We start from the raw sequence: 23,171 nt of genomic DNA, 5'->3' as shown, positions 1-23,171 counted from the left end.
CATTTGGGACACAACTACTGTTAACTGTTAAGAGGTAGAATGTTCTGCAGTCATGTAGTAATTCCATTTAAATGTACCGCTTTTTTTGTAGGTTAGATTTATATCTGCCATTTTATTATTTATTGTCTATAACATTAAATAATTATCTGTTAGCACATCCCTATGAAATGTGTTTTTCACTATTATAAAGTGGCATCACGTGCAAATACCTGATTAATTGCTGATGAAATTTGTTGTTGACTACTATTGAGTTGATCAATTAATTGTTACAGGCTTTTTTCTGAATTAGCGTTTTTTGGACTGGTCACATCAACCACTCAAATCTCTTTTAAAGGGACCTATTTTAACGATCTGAGCGCACTGTGTGAAGCTCATGGCGCAGGTGCACTTAGGGCTCGTCTGAATCCACTTTTGATAGTTTAACGACAATAGTTTACCAGGTTTATAGTCATTTTTAATGTAGTAAGACAGTGATATTAAAAGACCAAATTCAATATACACCTTATTGATGTTACATACTTTGTACAGGAGAGCAGATGAACACAGTATATTAATGCAAGGTTTCTCGTTAAGTGTTTTTCCCATCGAAACCCATTATAAAGAAAACGCGTTGCATTCATATTCTTGGCTTATCTACTGTAAACTGGATTTAATCTTTTATTGTCTCTGTTATAGTACATTAAGGCACTTGGGTTGCACTAATAAGGATTCTTTAGCCTGGCGGCTGTTCATCCCGATCAGTCTTTCTGCCTAGTTAATCTGTGTTTAAAATTAAGTGGTGTAACACAACTTAATTTAAAATAAAACCCATTATCAACAAATCCTTGATTAGCGTTAAACTTTTGATTAATTGAATCCTTATTGGTGCAACTCACCCTATTGTGTTTATCACGTTAAGCGTTTTAAAAACGTCCTGCTGTTTTTAGTGATTGAAATACTGCAGCAGGTGCTGTATATGGATCACAAGTGCCCAAAACTTGCTTCTTGTTCACATATTTTTAAAAACTTGACAGGCTTGCGCTGCAGTTCTATGGCTGTTTTGCCCTCAAGGGCTCCGCGACTGACACGTGACTGAAAACTATGAATAGGCGCATATTACTAACGCCCCCTTTTAATTAACACAAAAAATACTGCGCAGTCGTTTTCAGTTGCCTCAAAATAGTAATGCACCAACAATGCGCCTGAACACACCTCATTTTCAGACCAGCCCATTGGCGAACAGATGAGCACGAGTGCATTTGCTATTTAAACAACGCGGTGCTGGACGTGAAAACGATAACTGCGTCGGGCTGAAACCCTTGTGACGCGCCTGACGTCGCATTGTGCCGTGTATGATAGGGCCCAAAGTCTCTTAAATGATAAGATCTCATGGAAAAGTATTTTGGCCTTTAGAGTAAATCTCAATCTGTATTTTCAAGCAAGGTTTTTAGCATTGTGTGTGTTGAGCCTCTGTAAAAGTCATTTTCAACATTCACCTGTTCATTAGCTTATAGCACAGAGCAATGTTTTCTCACTGTTGCATCATGGAAGTAATCATTAAAACGGTGTCCCTACAAGGCGGACCTAAAAGTGACTGCTGTATTGTTTGCGTGCTATCGCACAGTTTAATAAATGGAAGATAAGGTGGTGTTTTGGCAGGTACTGGTTGGGGGTGCACGGCTAAATATTCCTGGCGCCGCATAAAATATGCATGTAGTGGCAGTTTTAATTATTACAAAGTGCTGAGCTATTCCAAGAAGAGCATTTCCTCCACATAGACACACACACACAACACACACACACTTTTATATCAACCGTCTGGGACTGTGTGTTCATGCTTCAACAATTCCCATGCATTATTTAAAAGTGGGAAGACTAGGGAATGACAACTTTTTCCTGCCTAGTGCTGGGCTCCTCTCGGGTAATGACCACCGTATCCACTTGACACTTGCACACTGCTGACCCCTGACCTCTCGCTCGCTTTTTCTTTAATGGCGAAAGGGACATCTGTGAATTCCTCTGATGGGTTTGCAGCTTTCTTATTTTGAGATCACAAACAGCTAATTAAAATAAATTATAATAACTGAATTATTTATAGAAAATATAGATCTTCTGTTTTAAAGGGTGGATGGATGGAGCATGATTTTATTTCATTTTTTGAAAGTGACTGGAAATGGGAAATATTCAGACTAAAGATAAGTGAAACAAGGCTTCTCTATAACCTGGATGGATGGATGGATGGATGGATAGATGCATAGATAAATGCATGGATGCATATATCCTGTTAATGTTATTGATCTGCATACTCAGTCATTGCCTGTGCTTGCTTACTCTGATCTTATTGAGAAATGTCTTCACGTTCGATTTGTCTGAGTTACTTTTGAAAAAATATTTTCATTTCCCCTGAAATAGCCGCAAAGGTCGTCTGTACGTGGTCGAGAGAGCTGAGCCATCCATGAGTAATCACTATGTTTAGAAAGGTGACATTTATAAATGAAATCTGTATAGCAGACACACAGAGATGATGAAAAAGCGCTGCCTCTGATATTTTAGGGGTTACATTAAGGACCATAAACACGAACGCAAACTTATACTATTTTGCAAACTGTTTGTTTTTTCATCTCCCCCGGCTCTCTTTTTCTCCTTTTCATTATTGTCAATCTTTCTCTCTCTCTTTTGCACACTTGCATCTCTCCGTTTCCTGAAATATGCTGTTCTGTTTATTCTGGGCCTTGGAACAACACCTCTACCATTCACAAACACAGCAAGGCTGTGAAAAGGAAGTTCTCCCTGGCAAGCTTTTTTCTCTCTGTCCTTCTCGCTTGTTGTTTTTTTCTTGTCTGTTGTTTCTGAAGCCGATGCTGTAGATAAGATCCATCAATCCGCATGTGAATGACAGAAGCTTCTGCTCCATCCAGCTCAGCATCCCCCAGTATCACCGTGACCTGAGCCTCATCAGCTGACCTCAGCACTACAGAACAGAAAATAACTCTGTGTAGTTGAGTTATTCTGCCCAGCTGGACTCAAGTCTGCAATTTTTATGTGTTATTTTTTTATGTAATTTTTATTTTAACCTTTAGTCTGCCACTTTTTTTCACAGTAGAGACACATACAACTAAAGCAAAGCATCTACAATGTTCAGATGCTAGATTGATTATTATTTTTTCATTATATTTTGTTTTATTCTTTATTTAATGTTATTGATTTATCTTGTATTGTCTAGATCTAGAACATCTAGTTGAGTTGTTCTGGCCAGCTGGACTTTGAAGTCTGGAATTTTTTTTTATTTATTTTCAGATTTTTATTTTATTTTCAGAGTAGAGACACATATGACTGAAGCAAAGTATCTCTATAAACTCACAAGCCCAAAACCATGCAGTGAAATTTTCAGATACTACATTTTATCGGTAACATTTTACAATAAGGTTTAATTTGTTAACATTAGTTAATGTATTAACTAACATGAACTAACAATGAGCAATATTTCTCATGTCTCTGTACTGCTTTCAAAATGTTTGGATTCTCATGCGAAACATGGCCAAAAGAAAAAAAAAAAAATGAGTTGGACGTATGACAGTATTTCTGTGCTAAATACACTCCTTCAAGATTTGAACAAGTTTCGGAAAGTTTGTATGGTGTCATAAAGGGCAGAATTCCTTGCATGGGCACTTCTCCCGGATGAGCCCATGCGCGCATGAGCAAAAGCAGGATCGTGCACATCAACAAACTTCATTCGGGTTACGGGAGCCGTCGGCAGCGCTGCCATTTTGTTTTTAGACCACAAAATCAACAATGTCACTAAATAAGTGTGTTTCTGGTTGAGAGGGAAATATAACCTTGTTCAGCTTCCCAAATAACCCAGCGTTAAGGAAACAGTGGATGAAACGTACGGAAAGAACCAGTACAGCGTATCTGTCTTTTATAAATATGATAAAACTAAAGACTCTTTGGAGATTTGAAGGATGCAAGACTATTTTACAACTTCAGAAATTCAGCATCAAGTTTTCTCTGTCTGAACTATTTCATCCATTTATTCACATCAATTAAGCATCGGTTGCTTTAGCAACAAAGGAACACGTCCACATCTCTAGAATAACGCAGCTAGACACCTCATTGTTAAAAACTTCTGCTGGCGTTAGAGAAAAACAAACAAAAAGCTTTTCAAGGCTTAAACATTAAAGACATTAAACATTAAAGCTATTCTTCTGTCTACCTGGTCGACAGAAAAAGCAGTGTTAGACTGATCAGGACTATCAGAAGCAGATAAGCTGGGGTTTTATGACTTTGACTGAAGTTTTAATAATACAGATACCCTTATTGCCTCTTATTGCATTGCATTTCTCTAACAGTGAAACCCAAGGGTTATGATACACAGTCCTTGAGGCCACAGCCTGTTTTGATTCCTTGTCAAGCTTTGACTTTTATTGGGCTGGAAATCTTCTGCCTTTGGCTCTATCATGGATCTGATTTCAAAACCAGAGGGCAAAGTACTGATAATCATTGCTGCTTTTTATTATTATTTATTTAATATTACGGCAACATTGAGTTTAGGTTTGGGGCTTGTCAATTTATTAAACATACAAGTTTGTAATGTTACTATCTTGGAAAGCTCCTTTACTCTCTTTTAATGCAGCTTTTGACGATGATCTGGCCTCAATCATGCTGTTTTCATCGTTTTTGCGGCAGATGCAATCTGGACACATCAATATGTCCTCCAGCAGTACAAGTTTTCTATTTTCCCCTATCAATCAGTCCAAGCAGCCTGGTGTTCTCTAGTTCCTTTGTAGTGCTGTTCAATCATAAGCCCAGTATTCTGGTTGAACACACACAAATATACTGAGCCTTTGTGGACTTAATTACGAGTCATTAGGGCCTGATGCATCGCATGGGTCTCTTTAGAGCGAGTCACGGCTATTGTGTACTGTGATTTGGCCGAAATGTCAAATTAGGTCTTGTGTGGACACAAAAGAAAAAGCAAAACAGCAAGCAAGAAAGAAATGACCTTTTTGTGTAAATTGCTAGAGGCACCTTTCTCCCATCCGATTGCTAAATCTTAATAATTTGGGGCTCATCAGTTCCGCTTCATTTGCGGTTCATCTGTATGCAGAGTCAGTTGTCACGCACATGCATGTCAGTCTGGACTGACACTATTGCTGTCGATGCAAAATTCAGATGCGTTGTATGGCCTGTTACATAAATGCATGTCTTGATGGACACAGCAGGTTTAAAACATTGATTAGTGTCTTGATGGGTAGTACATGTTCTCTAAAATGTTGCGTGATGGTGATGCAGCTTGTCATTGCCTAATACCACCCGTGTTTATAAAATAGATTAAAGGCCAAATTCAATAGGTCCAGTATTGAATTTCTGCACAATTAGTGGCAACAAACCAAATGGCAAAAGTAATGCTTTTTTAGACGGATTTCGTATGCACTGTCTTTTATTCCCAACCCTTTTTGTTTTATTTACCCCAAAGCCATTATTTAAGACTTCATCATTAAGACATAGGGCCAGATTCACTTACGGCTTGCACCAGCGCAAACCCTCTTTTGCTGTTAAAAAAATACTGTCTTGAAAAGGTGTGGACAGGGTTATTATTACTGGTGACCTTATTGCATATGCATTTGTTGGAGTTTCAATTTACATTGTCAAAAGTACCGACTGCCATACCAATTCGGTACAGAATTTTTTTAAATATGACTCTTTGAGCGCTGTTGAGCGGAATCGTACTCACCTCTGATTACCCATTGTGCTGACACGCTCATCAAATATGTCTGTGATTGGCTGCAATGACCAGCGCTTCAAAAACATTTTATAATATACATCAATGACGCTTTTCACAGAACGCTTACAGATACACACAGGAGCGTTTGAATGCAGGTGCCTATCAGCCTACCGGTCCGCTGGTCGACGCCTGCTTGTGCTTTCAAAACAGCGCTCAAAGCGTCACATTTTTTTAAATTTCAGTACCGACTTGGTATCGCGGTCGGTACTTTTGACAACACCACTTTCAGACGTAAAATTTACGGGAGGAGAGTATTTAAATGAATCATGCGAAATGACTTACAAAGGTTTGCACTGGTCAATGTACTGGTGTTTGCGGCATTATTTACCGCCCAAAAAAGCGCGTCTTAAACCAGACGCTCCATTAATGGAAATGATCCGGCTGTGTCTGTGTTCATTAATTTCATTAATCAAAGAACTTTCCACTCCCATCTACGCCTTTATGGAATTGCGCTCTCATGCTAATTTTCAGTAAATCTGGCCCTTGATCACTTTGTTAGTGAATAACATGCATAGCATAAAGTGACTAACATAACATAAAACAAAGTGGCTAACTTAACCTAACATAGAATGACTAACATAAGACAAAACAAAGTGACTAACATAACATACAGTGAAAAAAAAAAAATAGTCGATCCTGCAAAGGCTATGTTCACACTGTCAGTTTTTGGGATTGACAACCACATTTACTTGCAGTGCAAGTTTTGAAATGTCCTGTTCAAACAGCAGCTTGATGTAGTGCCTCGAAAACTGTCTGTATGAACATTCAACGGGAGTCAAGCTTGTATTCTCTTACCGGTAACCGTAGAGACAGTGACCAAAGTAATATCAAAGATGGCAAAGTCCATACAACTGAAAATTCGTATTACTTTTGATACGACAAGAGTCCAATCGAGCTGCAAATGCATCTGTCAAATGTTCATTTACCAACAGAAGCTTTTATAGAAGAGCATTTGAGTGCTGCGTAGAACACAAAACTGATGGGAGCAATGACTGGATCTAAATACCTTCAGATGACACACAGCTCATATATCAGCCGTTGTTACCGAGAGTGAAACCACACACGAAAACCCACAACACATGGTAGACATACCTTTGTGCAGTGCAGAGCAGATCACTCGCACTGTTTGATGTGACAGACAACTAGTTGTCCAGTCCGGTTCTGTTCTCACAGTGCGGGTTCTCATTGAATGCGGTTGTGAGTCCTGAACTAATGAGTGTGAGTTTGGTTATAGAATGCGGTTCTGTTCAATTGTATGGGAACGTAACTGTTTATAGGACTCGTATACAGGACTGATATAACCGTATTCTGTTGCTGTGTGAATGTGGCTATATTCTGATAAGAGTGTCATCCACACAAATTACACACATTTTGTTTTCTTTCATTCAAAAAGGTAAAGAATTAGAAACTAATCATGATTCATTTTGTATTTACTAGGTTAATAAAAAACAAATTCAGAATCTGACTACCACCTGTGGTACATGTATCCTCCAGTTAACCCTTGTACGTCATTAAAAAAAAAGGTCCTTACAGGACAAAAATGTCGTTGTCAAAAAACTGTCATAAACATCTGAAGCTTTGATGCACAGACTTAAAGGTGAGTGTGTAGTATTTATGAGGATGTTTTCAGTGGTGTATAAAGACCTTACATAATGAACCGTTATATTTGTATTACTTTAGAATGAGCCATTTCTCTCCACACACACCGCGGGTCCCCTTACATTGAAGTCACCATTTTGCGCCACCATGTTTCTACAGTAGCCCTAAACGGACAAACTGCTCTACAGAGCGCTAACTGTCTCAGATGACAACATCTTTGTCCTGTGTCGGCCACCGTAGCTTCTCTATGTGCTTCGAAATGGAGGGGTGAGCAGTGGGTGCAACCTCACCGCCAGATGCCGCTAAAATTTACTCAGTGCACCTTTAAGTTTGGTCTCATTTTAAAGAAGACCCTTGGACAATTTTTGTTGAAGTAAAAAACAAAAGTGAAACAAAGTTATAGAGGTTCATGAACATTATTTTATATCAAATATATATTTAATAAAGCATGTTGAACTCAAAAACTGCTAGAAAAACAAAGCCATGAATCTAAATAAGTTGTGTTCCAAATTTGAGGTTGATATCTCAAAAAATTAGCTTTCAGTAAGATTTCGTTTGGGCACCGTACCAAGTTTTCCCAACCTAACCCTTTAGATGCTAGCAAAGCTCTGGTACACACAGTGGTTGGATTTGTGATTTTGCTGTAGAGTTTTTCTCCCTCAAATATCACACACGCACAAACTTTGTATTACACACATACAAACCACACTTTGACATACATCCATACCAACACACGCACACAATTATAGCTGCATAATTTATCCAATTGGCTCTATATATTATGTTCAAGCAGAAATAAAGCGAGTATTTGCTTATATATGCCAAACCTGAGAAAATAGCACCATTTGGTTATTTTTTTTATTTTGAAACCTTGCCAACTGAATGAAAGCCTGTGAACAAAGACTGCATCATTTCTTAGTTAAATGGCCCTGGGATTTTAATGGGTTTCAATGGGTACATGTTTGTCATTAAAGTCCTACGTGTAACTATTTTGTGTACCTGGTGTAAAATAAATGTATTAAAGGAAATGCGGGGTGAAATAGTAAAATTTCAATAAAAATATACACCTGTGCCAACATTCTTGCAGTTGGCATTAACACAGGCAAAATAAAACTGAAAAAGACAAAAATGTCCATAAGGACGCATAAGGGTTAAGAATCTCGGACAGTGTTACTGCAGAAGGTGGAGACCGTAAAATCCCAACTGTTGAACTCGAGACCTGTTACCCCAGCTAGTTCAGTGGATCCAGCAGAGGAACGTGTGGAATGAAGCTTGTTAAAGTTTTACAGCATTAGACCTTTAGCCTCTTCATCCTGAAGGTTTTACTACATTTTTGGAAATGGAAAAGCTCTATTTTTTGCTGATGCACCCCCTCTCTTTCTTCTCTCTTTATCCATATGTTGGCAATCTCCAAGGTCCTTCTCTTTCTCTCTCTTCCACTTGGTTGTTCCCTCTCTCTCTCACATACACACACCTCACTCGATCATTCTGATTACATCCAAAGGGAGCACCAAGTGTTTCGCAATCAACCTCTCCGATTTAAAAAAAAAAACCCCTGTTGTATTTAGAATAGGAGGGGTGGTGTGGGAATCCATTATTGTGAGTGGAGTGTGACTACTCAGTCACTGAAAGCCCAATAGGAAACACCAGCAGCCGGAGGAGGAAAATTAGCCCAATCCTTTTGGGCTCTGATATATGGCGCACATCTGGGCTGCCGTCCATTGTTTTCAATTACGACTTTAAGCATGGCCTCCTGCGTGCTGAGCAATGCTCCCCCTCCGTTGTTTTTTTCCATAGCCCCCTTCCTCTCCCTCTCCGACCAATTACACAGTGGACAGGTGTCGTGTAGTGCTAACAGATTGGCCCACCCGCCTCTGTCTATTTTTCTCGCCGTGCTTCTGGAGCGCTCAGCATAAGCTCCCCGGTGACGGTCACGACAACACCCCCCCCCCCCCCCCTCTCTCTCTCGTTGTCATCTGAGTGACTATGAGACTTGAGGGTGAGAAGTTCATCATGCAGTCAGTCATGTCTAATGAACGGTTAGACCTGCTTCCAACACCCATGATTTTGACAGGGATTTTGCATGTAATTAGGGAGCGAGAATCACGAGGTGAATGTAAGTTATTAAAATGCAAGCTCTTGCACGGCTCGAAAGCTTTCCAAGTGTTTCTGTATATGCTGTATAGTATATGTTGAATTTGCTAAATTTTCTGTAATTTTTGTTGGCCTTAATCAGAGTACAGTAGATGCCACATTTAAAGACCCTATTCAATCAAATAGATGTGGCTTTTAGTTTGTCTGTTAGCTTTTATTCTATTTTATATCTAAAAATATAATTATTTATATATAATAGTTTATTTCATTTTTTTTTTTATTTCTTAAATCTAAATATGCAGAAACAGTAGACCTTAATCAGAGTAGATGCCATATTTTCTTTTTATATTCTATTTTGCTTTGTTTGAAATGGTTAATTATGTTCTAAATATAGTTATATATTTATTTAAATGTATTTTCATATTTAATGAATCTAAATGTGTTTTTTTTCCCCCAGCAAGGTCAGAACTCTTTCAAAGAGGTGCTTTACTGGGTTTGAAATGAATGCTTTAGATTCACTTATTGTGGACACACTAGATCAGGCTATCCAAAATCGGTCCTCGAGGGCCACTGTCCTACAGAGTTTAGCTCCAACTTGCCTCAACACACCTACCTGGAAGTTTCTAGTATGCCTAATAAGACCTTGATTAGCTGGTACAGGTGTGTTTAATTGGGACTAGATGCTTGATGCAGTTTCAGTCATGATCCAATTATGATATCAACATCCAGTTTTTTTGCTTTTGTTTTGAGTCCCAAATATGAATACATGCATTCCGTGTTTCTTATCTTGGTTGACTTAACACAAATCATTCTTTGTCTTCAGATAACATAAAGCGGAAATTGCGACGGCGACCGATTTGGGGGCGGGGGATCATCAGGAAGAAAAAGATTTATAAAAAGGAGGAGGCAGAGGAAGATGATGAACCAGATGAGGAAGAGGGACCGGAGGATGCAACGCCACATGGTGACACCTGTCTCACTCAGGACGAGTCGTCCTGTGATGCAATGGAGCTCCATCCTGACAAACAACCACTCCAGGCCAACGGACACATCCTCTCCACAGAGGAGGAAAACTCCTGTGAGCCGACGGCCACTCAGGACCCTCAGGGCGAAGAGGAGGCCATCGAGACCCCCTCAGAGGAAGCTCCTAGTGCTAAAGAGCCGTCTGAGGACCCGACGGTCCCCGCTCCTCAGGAGTGTGTGAATGGAAATGAATCTATGGACAGTGTGTACAGTGATGCTCTAGATAAAGAAACAGATGTAGACTGTATTAAAATAGATGCACTTGAAGAGAAATCAGCGGAGCATAAAGAACCCTCTGCCCCAGAATGCAATGCAGAGGAGAATGTGGCAGCAGTGGAGGAAACGGTGTCTGATGGCGACCATGAAAAAGAAGGTATGGCGCACTAGTTTTTTGAAAATGCCAAAGTACTAATTAAGCATGTTATATTACATATTTTCATATATTTTATAATGTTTATGCACTCAATTTAGAGATTTTAAAATCCATTGAACATGGCAATAAACATAATGATATGTCATTCTCATATAATTAAAAAAATAACAGCCCAAAATAACATTTAACAGATGTCCATAAAAGATTCAGGACCGACAAATAATTCCAAGTATTGATTGATAGTCAACTCTACGGTTAATCACAGTTTGGAGAAAAATACTCTGTATTTGGACTTCAAAACACCATCTGTTTGTGAACATTTCTCCTGCCGAGAGTTAAATACACCAACAGAAACACCCTGAGGACTCGCCTCTTCTTAGACGGCTACATACATGATTTTCTTTCACCAGGTGTTGTCCTTTTCTCGTGTCTTGCGCGCTCAGGTTTTTCCCATAGTGTGACTTTTCTTCGTTTTTATAGGTTCATCAAAAGGGAAGAAATGTGATAAAGGTCCATCCGAACCCGAGTCAGAGGAGCTGGCTGTCAGACTCGAGGAGGCTGTGCAACTTCCCCCACCTCCAGCTCTTGTGGTTGACCACCAGCGGCTTGAGGTGAGAAGGAAATTAATATTTTGATTAAGTTATTAAGTTATTCTTAAAAACAAAAACATGTTTTAATGTTTTTTTCCACCACTTAAACCAATATCATAACCCCCAACAAATTACTGAAGTTAATGGGTTGAAAATGCAGTTTTCTGGTGTCTTCAGTGATTGTTCTGAGGTAACATACATCCATAAGCACATCCCATAAGCTCTCTGCTCACATTAGCATTACTTTAGCTGTGCTTTAATGCACTGATCTCAGAAGGAGGGAAATCGCTCTAATCATCAACTCATTTTGGAAAGAAAGTCATCTGTGTTGAGAGTGGAGACTGCTTCATCATCATCATCATTAGGCAATTTTAGAGGTATTCATTCACTCTCATTGGCTAAGTCATTCATTTCCATTTAATTATTTGCTATCAAGTTCATTAAATTAGAGCACAATCATCGATTTTGTTTCTCTTCTTACGAGCACAGAGCTTTAGTTCCAATCTGGAAAGCACCAGTGGATCAGTGTTAATTTTCGTCATTATTTTCGTCAACAACATTTTTTCCCAGGCGAAAACGAGACGATAACTTAAAACATTTTTTGATATTTTCTGACAAACTGGCAATTACATTTTCGTCAATGAATAAAAACTAGACTAAAATGTTAAGGAGGGAAGATTTGGGAAGAGATCCAGTCAGAACGGATGTCCTGCGTGTGTGGTAGATGAGCACATTTGACTTGTAACATCTACCCGGCGGGACATGAGTTGGCATGCGCTTGATGCATGTCTCATAAAACGTTCAAAAATGTAAACGTCTGGGAGAAAGAAAAGAGCAGACATATTGATAGATCTGAATATGTGTGAAAACATGAAAGAGAACTCTGCCGGTAAGTTTTTTTGTGTGAACACACACGAAGCGTACAGCCGTGCACATAGAAAGCTACCTCTTCCGGCACCCGAGTACTGAATTGAGCTCTCTTTCGCATCTGAATGGACAAATGCACACAACATTGTCAAAATGTCCGTTTTGGACGGTATTCACGTAAACACAGTCGGTTATGTCTTAAGAGAACGTAAACAGTTGTGAGAATATCAGAAGGTACATCAGTGCGTTGGATCCGCGCATTTGGTCTTAACGTGACAGCAGCGTAATAAACCCGTCTGTGCCCTTAATATTAATCAAACAACAAAATAAAAAGAGAAGAATTCACTGCTCTTTTATAGCTTTAATAAGGATTAATTATATTTAATTCATACAAATAAATGTCTGATTTAAAGACTGTAGATTTATTATATTTAGTCGAAAAACTAGGCAAGCTTTGGGACATACTACGTTATAATTGCATCTTTGACTGCTTTGTCGCTTGGTTATGTTTCATCCTGTCACTTCAAATTGAATTTAATTTCCTACTGTATTGGAGAGAAATGTAGTTGCACGTTTATCTGTAAGTCCTGGCTTTCATAACTCTCCTTGTGTAATCCATAATGTTGCATTAAAAATGTTAATTACCAAATGTGCCTTTATAAAAGATCACAATGTTATTGTAGATGAAATATAATGTGGATAACATTAAAACAAGTACATTTTTGATGGTAGATAGGTTAGATAGTAATTATTAATCATGAGTCAAACCCCTCTCTACTTAACTCACCCGCCATGTTTGTAGTTTTTTAACAATTCTTTATTCCCTCGTCCCTGCTAATTCTACCTGGAAATAGTAGACTATCCGGGTATCCTTGGAATGTTCATTTTAGCATACTAAGATTTAGGACACACCTAATTCTAATACTATTAGGGAGGATAGTTGAATTGGGACGCAGTGTGTGTGTGTGTGTGTGTGTGTGTGTGTGTTCGGAATGGAATACTAGCTTGTATACTTCTACAGCCCATTACTTACTTACTTAACTTATTTATTTATTTAACTATTTAACATTTTATTATTAATAATTATTGCGATTTATTATAGTATCAAATATTTTTAAATGGTGTGTAAAACTGTATATTACTTTTTGACATGTGATCATCCTGTTGGAATTCAATCATGCAATAATTGAAATAAAAATAAAAAATATTTTAAACAACCTTCAATTTTGACAGTCCGATCAAATAATGAATCAAAGGGATATTAAAAATTGTTAATCTAAAGACTTAAAATGGAAGATCAAATAGCTTTGCATTTTGAGAGACCTCGAGTATTCCTCGCCGTGTGCATTTATTCCTCTTTCATGCATATAGTGAACAATATACATACTGCATTTCTAGGAGTGGTATGGTAGTATGCCATTCGGAACACGCCCTTAATATGCTGCACATCCTGTTTGCTTAATAGTGAGTGAAATATGTGTGAGACTTACACTTTCAACACAGCAAATGGCAGGCGTGCTGAGTTTTCTTCTCACCAGTACTAAAGTGCCAACTGTAGTACTCAGACTGGTGACCGCAGCCTCTGAAGAAGAGACGGCGCAGTCGGCTCTATCGCTTGACGACACGCGGCACACCCCGCCGCCACATCATCTATCACACCATCATCACTGAAAACCCCCCCTGAGGACTCCTTCCACGGATCGCCGGCCGCTGGGCTGTGAGAAGTGATGGGGGGCGAAGGCCCGGAAGCACGTGTGGCACTAATCCTCCGGCTTATTTGTTCATTTACCGAGAAAAGGCTGATATCTTTAAGAAACAGATCGTGAAGTGACGGATGCTGTGAATAATTGCTTTTTCATCCCTGGCTTATGGAACAAATTGAATTGCCGTTGAAGTGGGGTGAGAGTTGCCGTTTAAGCAGGTATCTCCTGTTTGGGGTGGCAAAATGCCTGACACATATTAGGAATGAAAAGTGGGCTGTTTTCCTGTGCTTCATTCATATTCATTGACTGGAGATGCGCTCATTACTATTGACATTTTTGCTGCGCAGCACAGCCCTCATACATTTCAAATTAAAGGGCCGTCACAGCAAACTATGGGTTTCATCTTGCCTTGGTATTTTTGTGCATCGGAAGAAGCCAGCATCACATCATGTGTCAGTGTTTGGATGCATAATAACGCTGAATTGAAAGACCACAGAACAGCTAAAAAGTTGAGCCTGGAGATTTGGAAAGGTTGTCTTCTCCCTTGATGACATCCATGGATCTTTTAATGTGATCATGGCCATATGGCACTGTCTCTCAACAAGAAGACATGCCTGTCTAAATCTGTCTATGCCTTGGACACAGTAAAAGGTTTTATCCTCTCGTTTAATGTTTTCTTAAAAGCATGCTTATTATAGCATGTCAAGCTTCATGTCTGCTCTTCTCATGACCAAAGAAATTGGCACGTTTTCAATCTAAAATATTCCCTGTTTGTTCGTTCTAGCTGGGTGAATCTCACAAAACCTGTCAAGAATAAGTCTGGCTGACATTTTACCACAACATCAAAAAGAAGAAAAGAAGAAATTAAATTATGTTTAAAGAAAATGAAGCCTATTTTTTGGAGAATTTTGTTTTGGGACATTTATTTAGTATTATTTTGATTTAGCACTTTGCATTTTCTCCCCCATTCTCATCTATCAGTCAAACCAAAATTGATTCAGACACCTTAAACATTTTCTCACATTCATCACAGTTTATTCGCTATAGTTTATAAAATGGTAATAAAATATGACAAGAACTCAGAGTTAAACTGTGTCAGAACAAATTAATCTTGATAATGTTGATTGGATTCCAATCAACCAATCAGCTGTCAGCTGTTAAATTGAAGTACACAATTAGATAATACCAATTTAGGTCAACCAATGACCAAGCAATAATTCATTTTGTTCAGTCTGTGGTGTAAAAGGTTGCATTAGCAATTAAAGAAAAAACATGGTCAGGTCAAAGTGTCTGTCCCAAATTTTTATCAATTGTACTGGTAGTCCACTGTATGAAGAATGTTTGGGTATATGTCACAGTTTACTTTATTTTGCCATCTTCACATTTATATATACTCCGTATTGTCAATGTAATTAATTCAGCTAAATATGATAATTGGATCTATATTTTCCTGATTTCAGCGGTTTATGTTTCAGGGAGCTTTTTCAGTCAGTTCTTCTGCTCTCTCAGCAACACTGAATGTTTAAGTGTGAAGAGAGCTAAAATAAATTATCTCTTGACTAAACTGATGGAAAACACATGCCAGGAAATAGATCTTGCCAACCTACAACACGTACTTTTCTAGGGTTCAGCGCTAGCCAAACATAAACGTGTGCTATGCTAGGGTACCGTTCGCCCAAACTTAAACGTGCTTGTGCATGTATTTGGTGTATTTGGCTAAACTTGCCAAGCTGCGAACAGCACTCTATCCAGACGCTTGGAAAAGGTGTTTTTAGAACATCTGTCTTAGTATGTGAGAAATTATGCTAGTCATCTTTGTTTAGACACAGGAACGATGATGACGAGGCATTACACCATTTATGTGTTAATGAGCCATGGTGGTTCCATTGTTTTCTGTTGTTTTGATGCATTGCAGTATACAAAAAAAAGATGCACAGCCATTACAAAGAAACCAAACAAAACTGTCATGCCGGTTTGACAATATCTTTGCTTTACTGCTACTGTCACTGGAGATGTAATTGGTTCTGATCTGCCGAACTCCAACCCTTGTTTTAGAGCAAGAGTTACAGATTTGACATTTTGGACAGCACATCAGACTGCATAAGACATTATTATATGTGGCAGTTTAAATCTTAAGTTTGTGTTTATAAACTTGTTTTTAAACTTTGTTTGATATGTCACGTTAAGCCCAAAGGCTATTGACTTTATGTCGAACCCATCAGTTGCTGTGTCGGGCTGATGACGCAAAGACTTAAAATGTTTTATGCTTTTCAGCTGTATTCAATATTTTTTTAATGTGTTTATAATTTAGTTTGTGATGTGCATTTTGGTCATTTTCACTACACCATTTTTTTAATCCACACATCTTTTGTTGTCTGTTTCGGTCTGTTTCTAACACAAAGCTGTATATACCATAGCTTCAGAGGACTTTGAATACATTATTTAGGACTATTATACTATTTTTTTTTTTCATATCTGTGGTCTAAAGTCTACTTTTTCAGGAATAAAAAGAAATATATTTTCCATCTCGGTGTGAAATAGTAATATTACCCAGTGCCGCACAATGCAGCCTTATTTGTCTCAAATTGATCTCAAAGGTTTAATTTTATACAGTTCATCTTGTGGATCTTCCACAACAGTTGCATCACTTGTTCCAGTTCTCTAAGTTGACCATTTCAGCGTTCGTTTTTTTTCTTAGTACAATGTATTATACATGTTCTGTATTATACAGCGCATGAAAGATTTGTATTAACATTAGAATGGAGAAGTGCTCTTGTCCTTTATTTTTCTCTGAACATTTGTGCCTTAATCACAGCCTGTGTGACTCTTGCTCATTTGAATCTACATAATGACATACTAACAAAATCTATGACTAAATAATTCAACAATTATAGCCCTCAGCACGGGTGACATTTGACTCTCGAGTTAAGGGGGGCAAGACATTTTTTTTTTTTTTGTACCTGCATCAGCAAAGTATTCGCAGAAATTCAGCAAACTAGTTTAACTTGCTTGTTACTTGTTTATTTACCTTCTTTTTTATTTTTTTATTTAATAATTTACTTAATTTTGTTATCAGAGGAAATGATGCGCTGAATCATTTGTGATAAAGAAAAAGGCCACGTCGCAATATTGAAAATATTTGCATTTTAAACCATGAGGGAGAGCCAGTGGATATCATATCGCAATGTGCAAACTTTGTGCGAGAGTTATGCTTGTGAAGAAGTCCCAAACGCCAGTCAATTATTCACTACAGAAGAAACTGAAAGTAAAAACTAACCCAACTTATGGCATTTGACATTAACAGCACATATTCTCTTAGATACGATGAGAGATTAATAAAATTTGTGGCCCACTGCGAATTTTTTTTTTTTTCGTGAATCGAGAAGTATTTCATGTTAAACAAGTTAGTTTTAAAATGAGGAGTAGGCTGAGCAAATCTAATGAATCTTTATATCTGCGTTGGTCATGTGTTGATGTGTTTCGAAACATTGCGGGGCAAATTAATTGTAATGTTAATTTAATAATAAAAGTAGCCTAATAATAATAATTTAATATGCCTTGCGTGTCCGTCCGCTACTCCACTGTGAAGGGCTAAACGGCGTCCACAGACACGACATCAAAGTGATTAACTGTTTTATCCAAATGCACATGAATGGCCCGTTCAGTGTTCAGTATCTTACTGCAATGTCCAAGAGTCTCTTCTGTCTCATGGTGTTTCTTGTTGTGTTTTTTCAGTCGGCGCAAGCGAGAAAAAATTCTGTCACTTGATGTGCTGTTCACCGACACAGTCGAGAATAACTTAAAGAGGTTGCAGTTTACTAGACTGTAGACTAGGGCTACTCGATTATGGAAAAAATCATAATCACGATTATTTTTGTCAATATTGAAATCACGATTATGTAACACGATTATTTCACATGACTTTGGGAATGTGTTGCATTTATTAAAAAGACACCTTTCAACAATTCTTAAATTGAAATTGTAACATTTGTTGTACTTTTTTAACTATTAAAATAAATAATATAACATATATTCAAATCAAAGTATAAAAGTATTCAAGTAAAAATGATAACCACAAATAAATAAGCTCAACAATAAAGTGTACTTCCACAATCTCTTGAAAACAAGTAGGCAACATTTTGGCAAAATATATTCAACAAATTCCAGCTAGTAACTCGATCAGAATATTAAAGGCTGGCTCACCATCAGCCCCCAGATTTAAGAGCAAATAAGTTAACTAATATGTAAGACAAAATAAAAATGATTCAAGTCAACATGCTGGTAGGGCTGCTAATATAAACGGAATCAGTTATTTTTTTGTGCCTTTCCGAATTCAACAGGGAGTTGCGTTGTAGAGTGTGTCTGTTATGGATGCCTGGGTTACGGAGGATGTTGAGGGGGTTGTGGATTGCTGTTTTTGTTTCTTTATTAGATTGTCATAGGTCACTCTGTGTTTAATTTTCAAGTGGTTAAACAAATTCGTGGTGTTCCATTGCGTTGCAGCCACTACATGTAGCAAATCTTGCACGTAGCATGTTTCTGCTCGTCGTCTGATTCCTCGAAGCCAAACTGTTCCCAGACAACGGAGTTGGTTTTGCCTTTTTTGCTCACCAAATGCTGCTGTAACTGCCCTCCTTCTGCCATCTTTACTCGCGCCGTGTTTTTAAATTCCAGCGGATGATATGCACACGAGTCACGACCTGAGAGAGTTTGTGGCTTCGGGAGGGGCGGATGTGCGTGTGCGCGTTTCATTCAGAACGCAAGACAAAATAAGAGTGTTCTTGCAAAACAGAACATGGCAAAATAATCGCTTTTTCTCGATTGTACTATTTTGGTGATCGTTGGGAGCCGAAATCGAAATTCAATTAATTGCTCAGCCCTACTGTAGACTAGCTTGACTCTCTGAACAGTGAGTTGTTCTTGCTTATGCTCTAGAGGTCGACCAATTCATCGGTTTTGCCAATTAATCGGCACCGATAGCTGATTGGTGGAACAATCGTTTATCGGCAAAAATAGTGCCGATAGTTTTTCCGAGTTGCGTCCGTTGCTGGAGCGGCTGAGACGGATGCGCTGTCATTACTTAGTACGAGAGCTCTGAGAAGGGTCTGCTGGCAGTATATAGCACAAGAGAGGCCTCTAGAGGCCAAATAAAAACTATCACTGACGCCTTGTGTTTAGTGAGGCTGCTCGCTGCACGGAAAACACATGCTGCACGGAGAGCGCTGACACATCAGATGCACATTTAAAACACGACAGCGAAACGGTATGAATGCAGAGCACTACAGTACTTGTTGCCAAACAATATATACTCTTATATATATATTATAAAGTAATTAATTTCTTGACTAGATGCTGCATTAACGGGTAAAGAACAGCAGTGTGTATGTTTGTCGCCGAGGCTGAGTACGCTAACATTAGCAGTACCTAGAGCAGTTAAAACAATGTGATAACACGCAAGTCTGACCCAAATGTTGTATATATAAAATTAGTGATGTGAGAGAACCCAAACTGTATCGTCATGCTGCCGACAGAAATATAAACAAAGCAGAAGCGCATTCGTTTTTTTTATTAAATAGTCGCCTTCTAAAAAAGCAGACTGTTTGGATTTGTATGAAATGGTAACACTACAATAAGATTCCATTTGTAACATTAACTAAGGTTAATAAATGCTGTGGAAGTATTGTTCATTTTTAGTATGTTAATTTCAACATTAAATTGAGTTATATCGGTTAACCTTGGTTAATGCACTATGATCTAACATGAATGATCAAGGTACAATTGTATTGCTCATATTAATACATGCTGTAAAAATGTATGCATAATGCATATAGTTCATGTAAGCTAATACATCCTTGTTGCATAGGGACTTGTTAGTGTTACTAATAGTGTTGTTAATAGTGTTACCTATGAAATGTACATGCATGTTTCTAGGTTATAGGTAAAGAAATACATTTCACCTGTAATATTTTAATGTTAAAAATATTCTGAAGAATTTGTTCTGTCAGAACTTCTCATTTTAATATACAAATTTTTAGCACATTTTCATGGATCAGAACAGTTTTTTTATTTCTTGTTATAAAGTTCAGCACTGGTTTACTTGTGTTTTTTTAATCCAGTATCCATTTTAAAAACTCACTATCTGCAAGTGGGTCCAACCTAGTTATCGGTATCGGTAAAATCCACTATCGGTCAACCTCTATTATGCTCTGAACGGGCCATTCATGTGGATTTAGATCTCACTCAGGAAACTCCATGACTACAATAAATATTGGGGGCATCTGCCAAACCCCCCCCCCCCCCCCCCCCCCCCCCATTTTGCCCATGGCCATCAGTAATAAGAACAGTAGTATTGGTTTTTATTGACAGAATGCTTTTAAACCTGATATTCACTCACTAAGTGTTTCATTATATAAAGTACAAACTTTGTGTGATGGAACTTTTTGAAGCAAAGAGTTTTTGATGCACTTTTAAAGCAACATATTTCAGCGTGTTGCAATATTTTTCTTTTGACCTTCCTCAAGCAGACTAACATTTTACTCTCTCTTTTTTTAATGTAGGTTTGTCTTGCATTTTTATATTGCAAAATATTTATAACTTGCTGACCTTTTGTGTATATCTGTGTAGGCGGAGGAAGCATTGTACTTTAAGCAATATTTGTACTTTTAAATCAGATACATCTCTGGGTGTTATTTGGATTTAGGAGAACCTGATTTTTTTTTTTAAATACTTCACAGAATAAAATGTTTTCGAGGCTTTCATTTTGTTACTGTGATCTTTGAATGTAATCTTTAGCTGACCAGCGTGTGTTCTGTACACTCACAATGCCTCTGTATCACTCCATCTGTGAGATTGATGTCTGGGCTGGGCTGGTCAGGTTATTACAAAACAAGTCTTCTAGCGAAAGTCAAATGGACTGCGTGAACAAGTCTTTTAAAGCTAGGATTACCATTCCATTCAGGGTTGATGGAGGAGTAATGACACAGAGAAATAGGTTCCACAGCTAATCCCTGAAATTGAAGTGTTAGCAAGTTGTGATATTTACTTATTTACGTTGCCATAAGTCATTGACTGTTTTGGCAATAATGTCAAGTTGCCAACTTCTACAAATATATCCGCAATATATACTATAAAATATATTTTCTTTGGCCTTGTTTTTAAATTGTTTGATCAAAGTAATAAATAAATAATTATATACTAAGTTCAAAATAATTTTGTTGATATATTTTTCATTATATATATATATATATATATATATATATATATATATATATATATATATATATATATATATATATATATATATATATATATATATATATATATATATATATATATATATATATATTATATATATATTATATATATATGTATATGTATATGTATATGTATATATAAAAATATATAAATATGTATGTGTGTGTGTGTGTTTAGTTTACACTATTTCTTCTTTTTTTGTTGTGTTTGGAACTGACACTGTCAGTTTCAGCCAAGTGGACACAATTATCTAACTAATAAAGTCACTAATGTCTATATATTACACACTGTTGGTTGTTTCCACGCTAAGACTGAGCGAGGGGTTGTTTTCTGGTGGTGTTGCTCTTCAGTATGTTGATATTTACCTTCAATGTCCTCCAGTGGTTTTTATTGAAGACGTTGTGTTGTTTACATTGGTTCAGGGGCTGTCATCGCACTGCAAAGATACGGTTTCAAACCTATCCGTAGGGGATGTGTTTTCTCATTAAATGCATCCCCAAAACCAAACCCGAAATCCTCAATTACTGCTTTATTTTTGTAATCTCGGCACACTCTGCCTTGTGCTTGTGTGCTCTGTTCTTTCCGGCTCCAACCTTATCAGAAACTGGCACTGCTTATGTTGACTTGAACCAATGCAGTTGGAGTAATAACGCGATTTGATGAGCTCACGATTGGCCGTAGGATCGTTGTGATGAACATGTCAATTGAAAGGCCACTGTGAAGTCTGAGGCGTTTTAATTAAACCGAGTGCAAACAGTAAATACTTGCATTCTGGAGCTGCGCATGAAATGGAAGGTAATTATGATGTGCCTTAATTAGCTGTCGCCGTGAACGTAATTGCTTTTGAAGATGGCTGACCTCTCTTCCTGGGTGTACGTGTTGGGGGCTCAATGTTGTCACAGTTGTTTCATTTGCAGGTGTGCGTCTGGTCCAACTATCTTTTGGAGGTTACCTTCCCAGTTAATGTTCATTTATTCTTCCACTCAGTTTTTTATTCAGTTCTCATGAGTATATCTGAAATTTCAACAGGTTTATAGAGGAAGTTCATAAGAGCAGTTTCTTGAACTATATTCCTCCAGAAAATGACAGAATAGAGCCACGTTAATGTCATCTCAAACATTTTCAGTCCATTAAATATCTGAAATTTGAATGATTTATATATAGGCCTGGGTCATATAGCTAAAAAGCTCAGTTTTCTGCCTTTTAACAATATTTAGAATAGCTTAAAAAGGCATGCTTTTTTCCAGTCAGAGTAACTTTTATTTCAACCAGACAGCCATTTTAGTGGATTCAAAATGTTTAATGTCAGAAGCAAAATTCAGTTGTCTAATTAAATTCCAGCTGTTTTTCTTTCAATTAATTGGCATTAATAAATAACATTGTTGACCTACATGTTAATTTTACTAAAACATTTTACATAAAAATCTTTGTCTATATATATATGCGTGTGTGTGCGTGTGTGTGTGTGTATGTATATATATATATATATATATATATATATATAGAATGACTATTACTTACCTGCAATCACAAACTGAAGGTGATGTAAACCCAGGTCTGTGTTTAAAGGAAAATGATAACAAATGTTGTTGCTGTTTTGTAATCCATTCAGACAGTTGGTGTAATTTTACACACCTAAAGGGATAAAATGATAGATGATAAGCTCACCCTCCAATCCTAACCGCCCTGCTCCGAGTCGGTCTCGAATCCCGATCACTGGCATGCGAGCCAAGGCGCACTAATAAGGACGCTAAACAGTAAACACCGTATTCTCTAGCAGTCATCAGCCTGCACAACTCTCACTAGCTGGCCTCTGTTACACACGTAATGCAAGAGTGGATGTCTATTTATTGTAGCAGAAGTGCAAAAAAATAATGCTTCACGAAAAATAAAATGAAGATGAT

General features: G+C 37.7%; 1 protein-coding gene across 2 annotated transcripts in view; it reads left to right on the top strand.

Annotated features, from left to right (window-relative positions):
- The window catches only part of atad2b (ATPase family AAA domain containing 2B), a 113,175-nt gene that overhangs the window by 80,826 nt on the left and 9,178 nt on the right, over positions 1 to 23,171 (top strand). For both annotated transcript variants that reach the window (XM_079832065.1, XM_079832064.1), the window contains exons 25-26: positions 10,281 to 10,853; positions 11,334 to 11,464. In XM_079832065.1, coding sequence (XP_079688191.1) covers positions 10,281 to 10,853; positions 11,334 to 11,464 — 704 coding nt within the window. The remainder of the gene's footprint in view (positions 1 to 10,280; positions 10,854 to 11,333; positions 11,465 to 23,171) is intronic.

The sequence above is a fragment of the Gobio gobio genome (genome assembly GCF_949357685.1).
Source record: "Gobio gobio genome assembly, chromosome: 12".
Classification (NCBI taxonomy): Eukaryota; Metazoa; Chordata; class Actinopteri; order Cypriniformes; family Gobionidae; genus Gobio; species Gobio gobio.
Note: the sequence above shows the minus strand (reverse complement) of the source record. Positions and strands in the feature narration are given on the sequence as shown.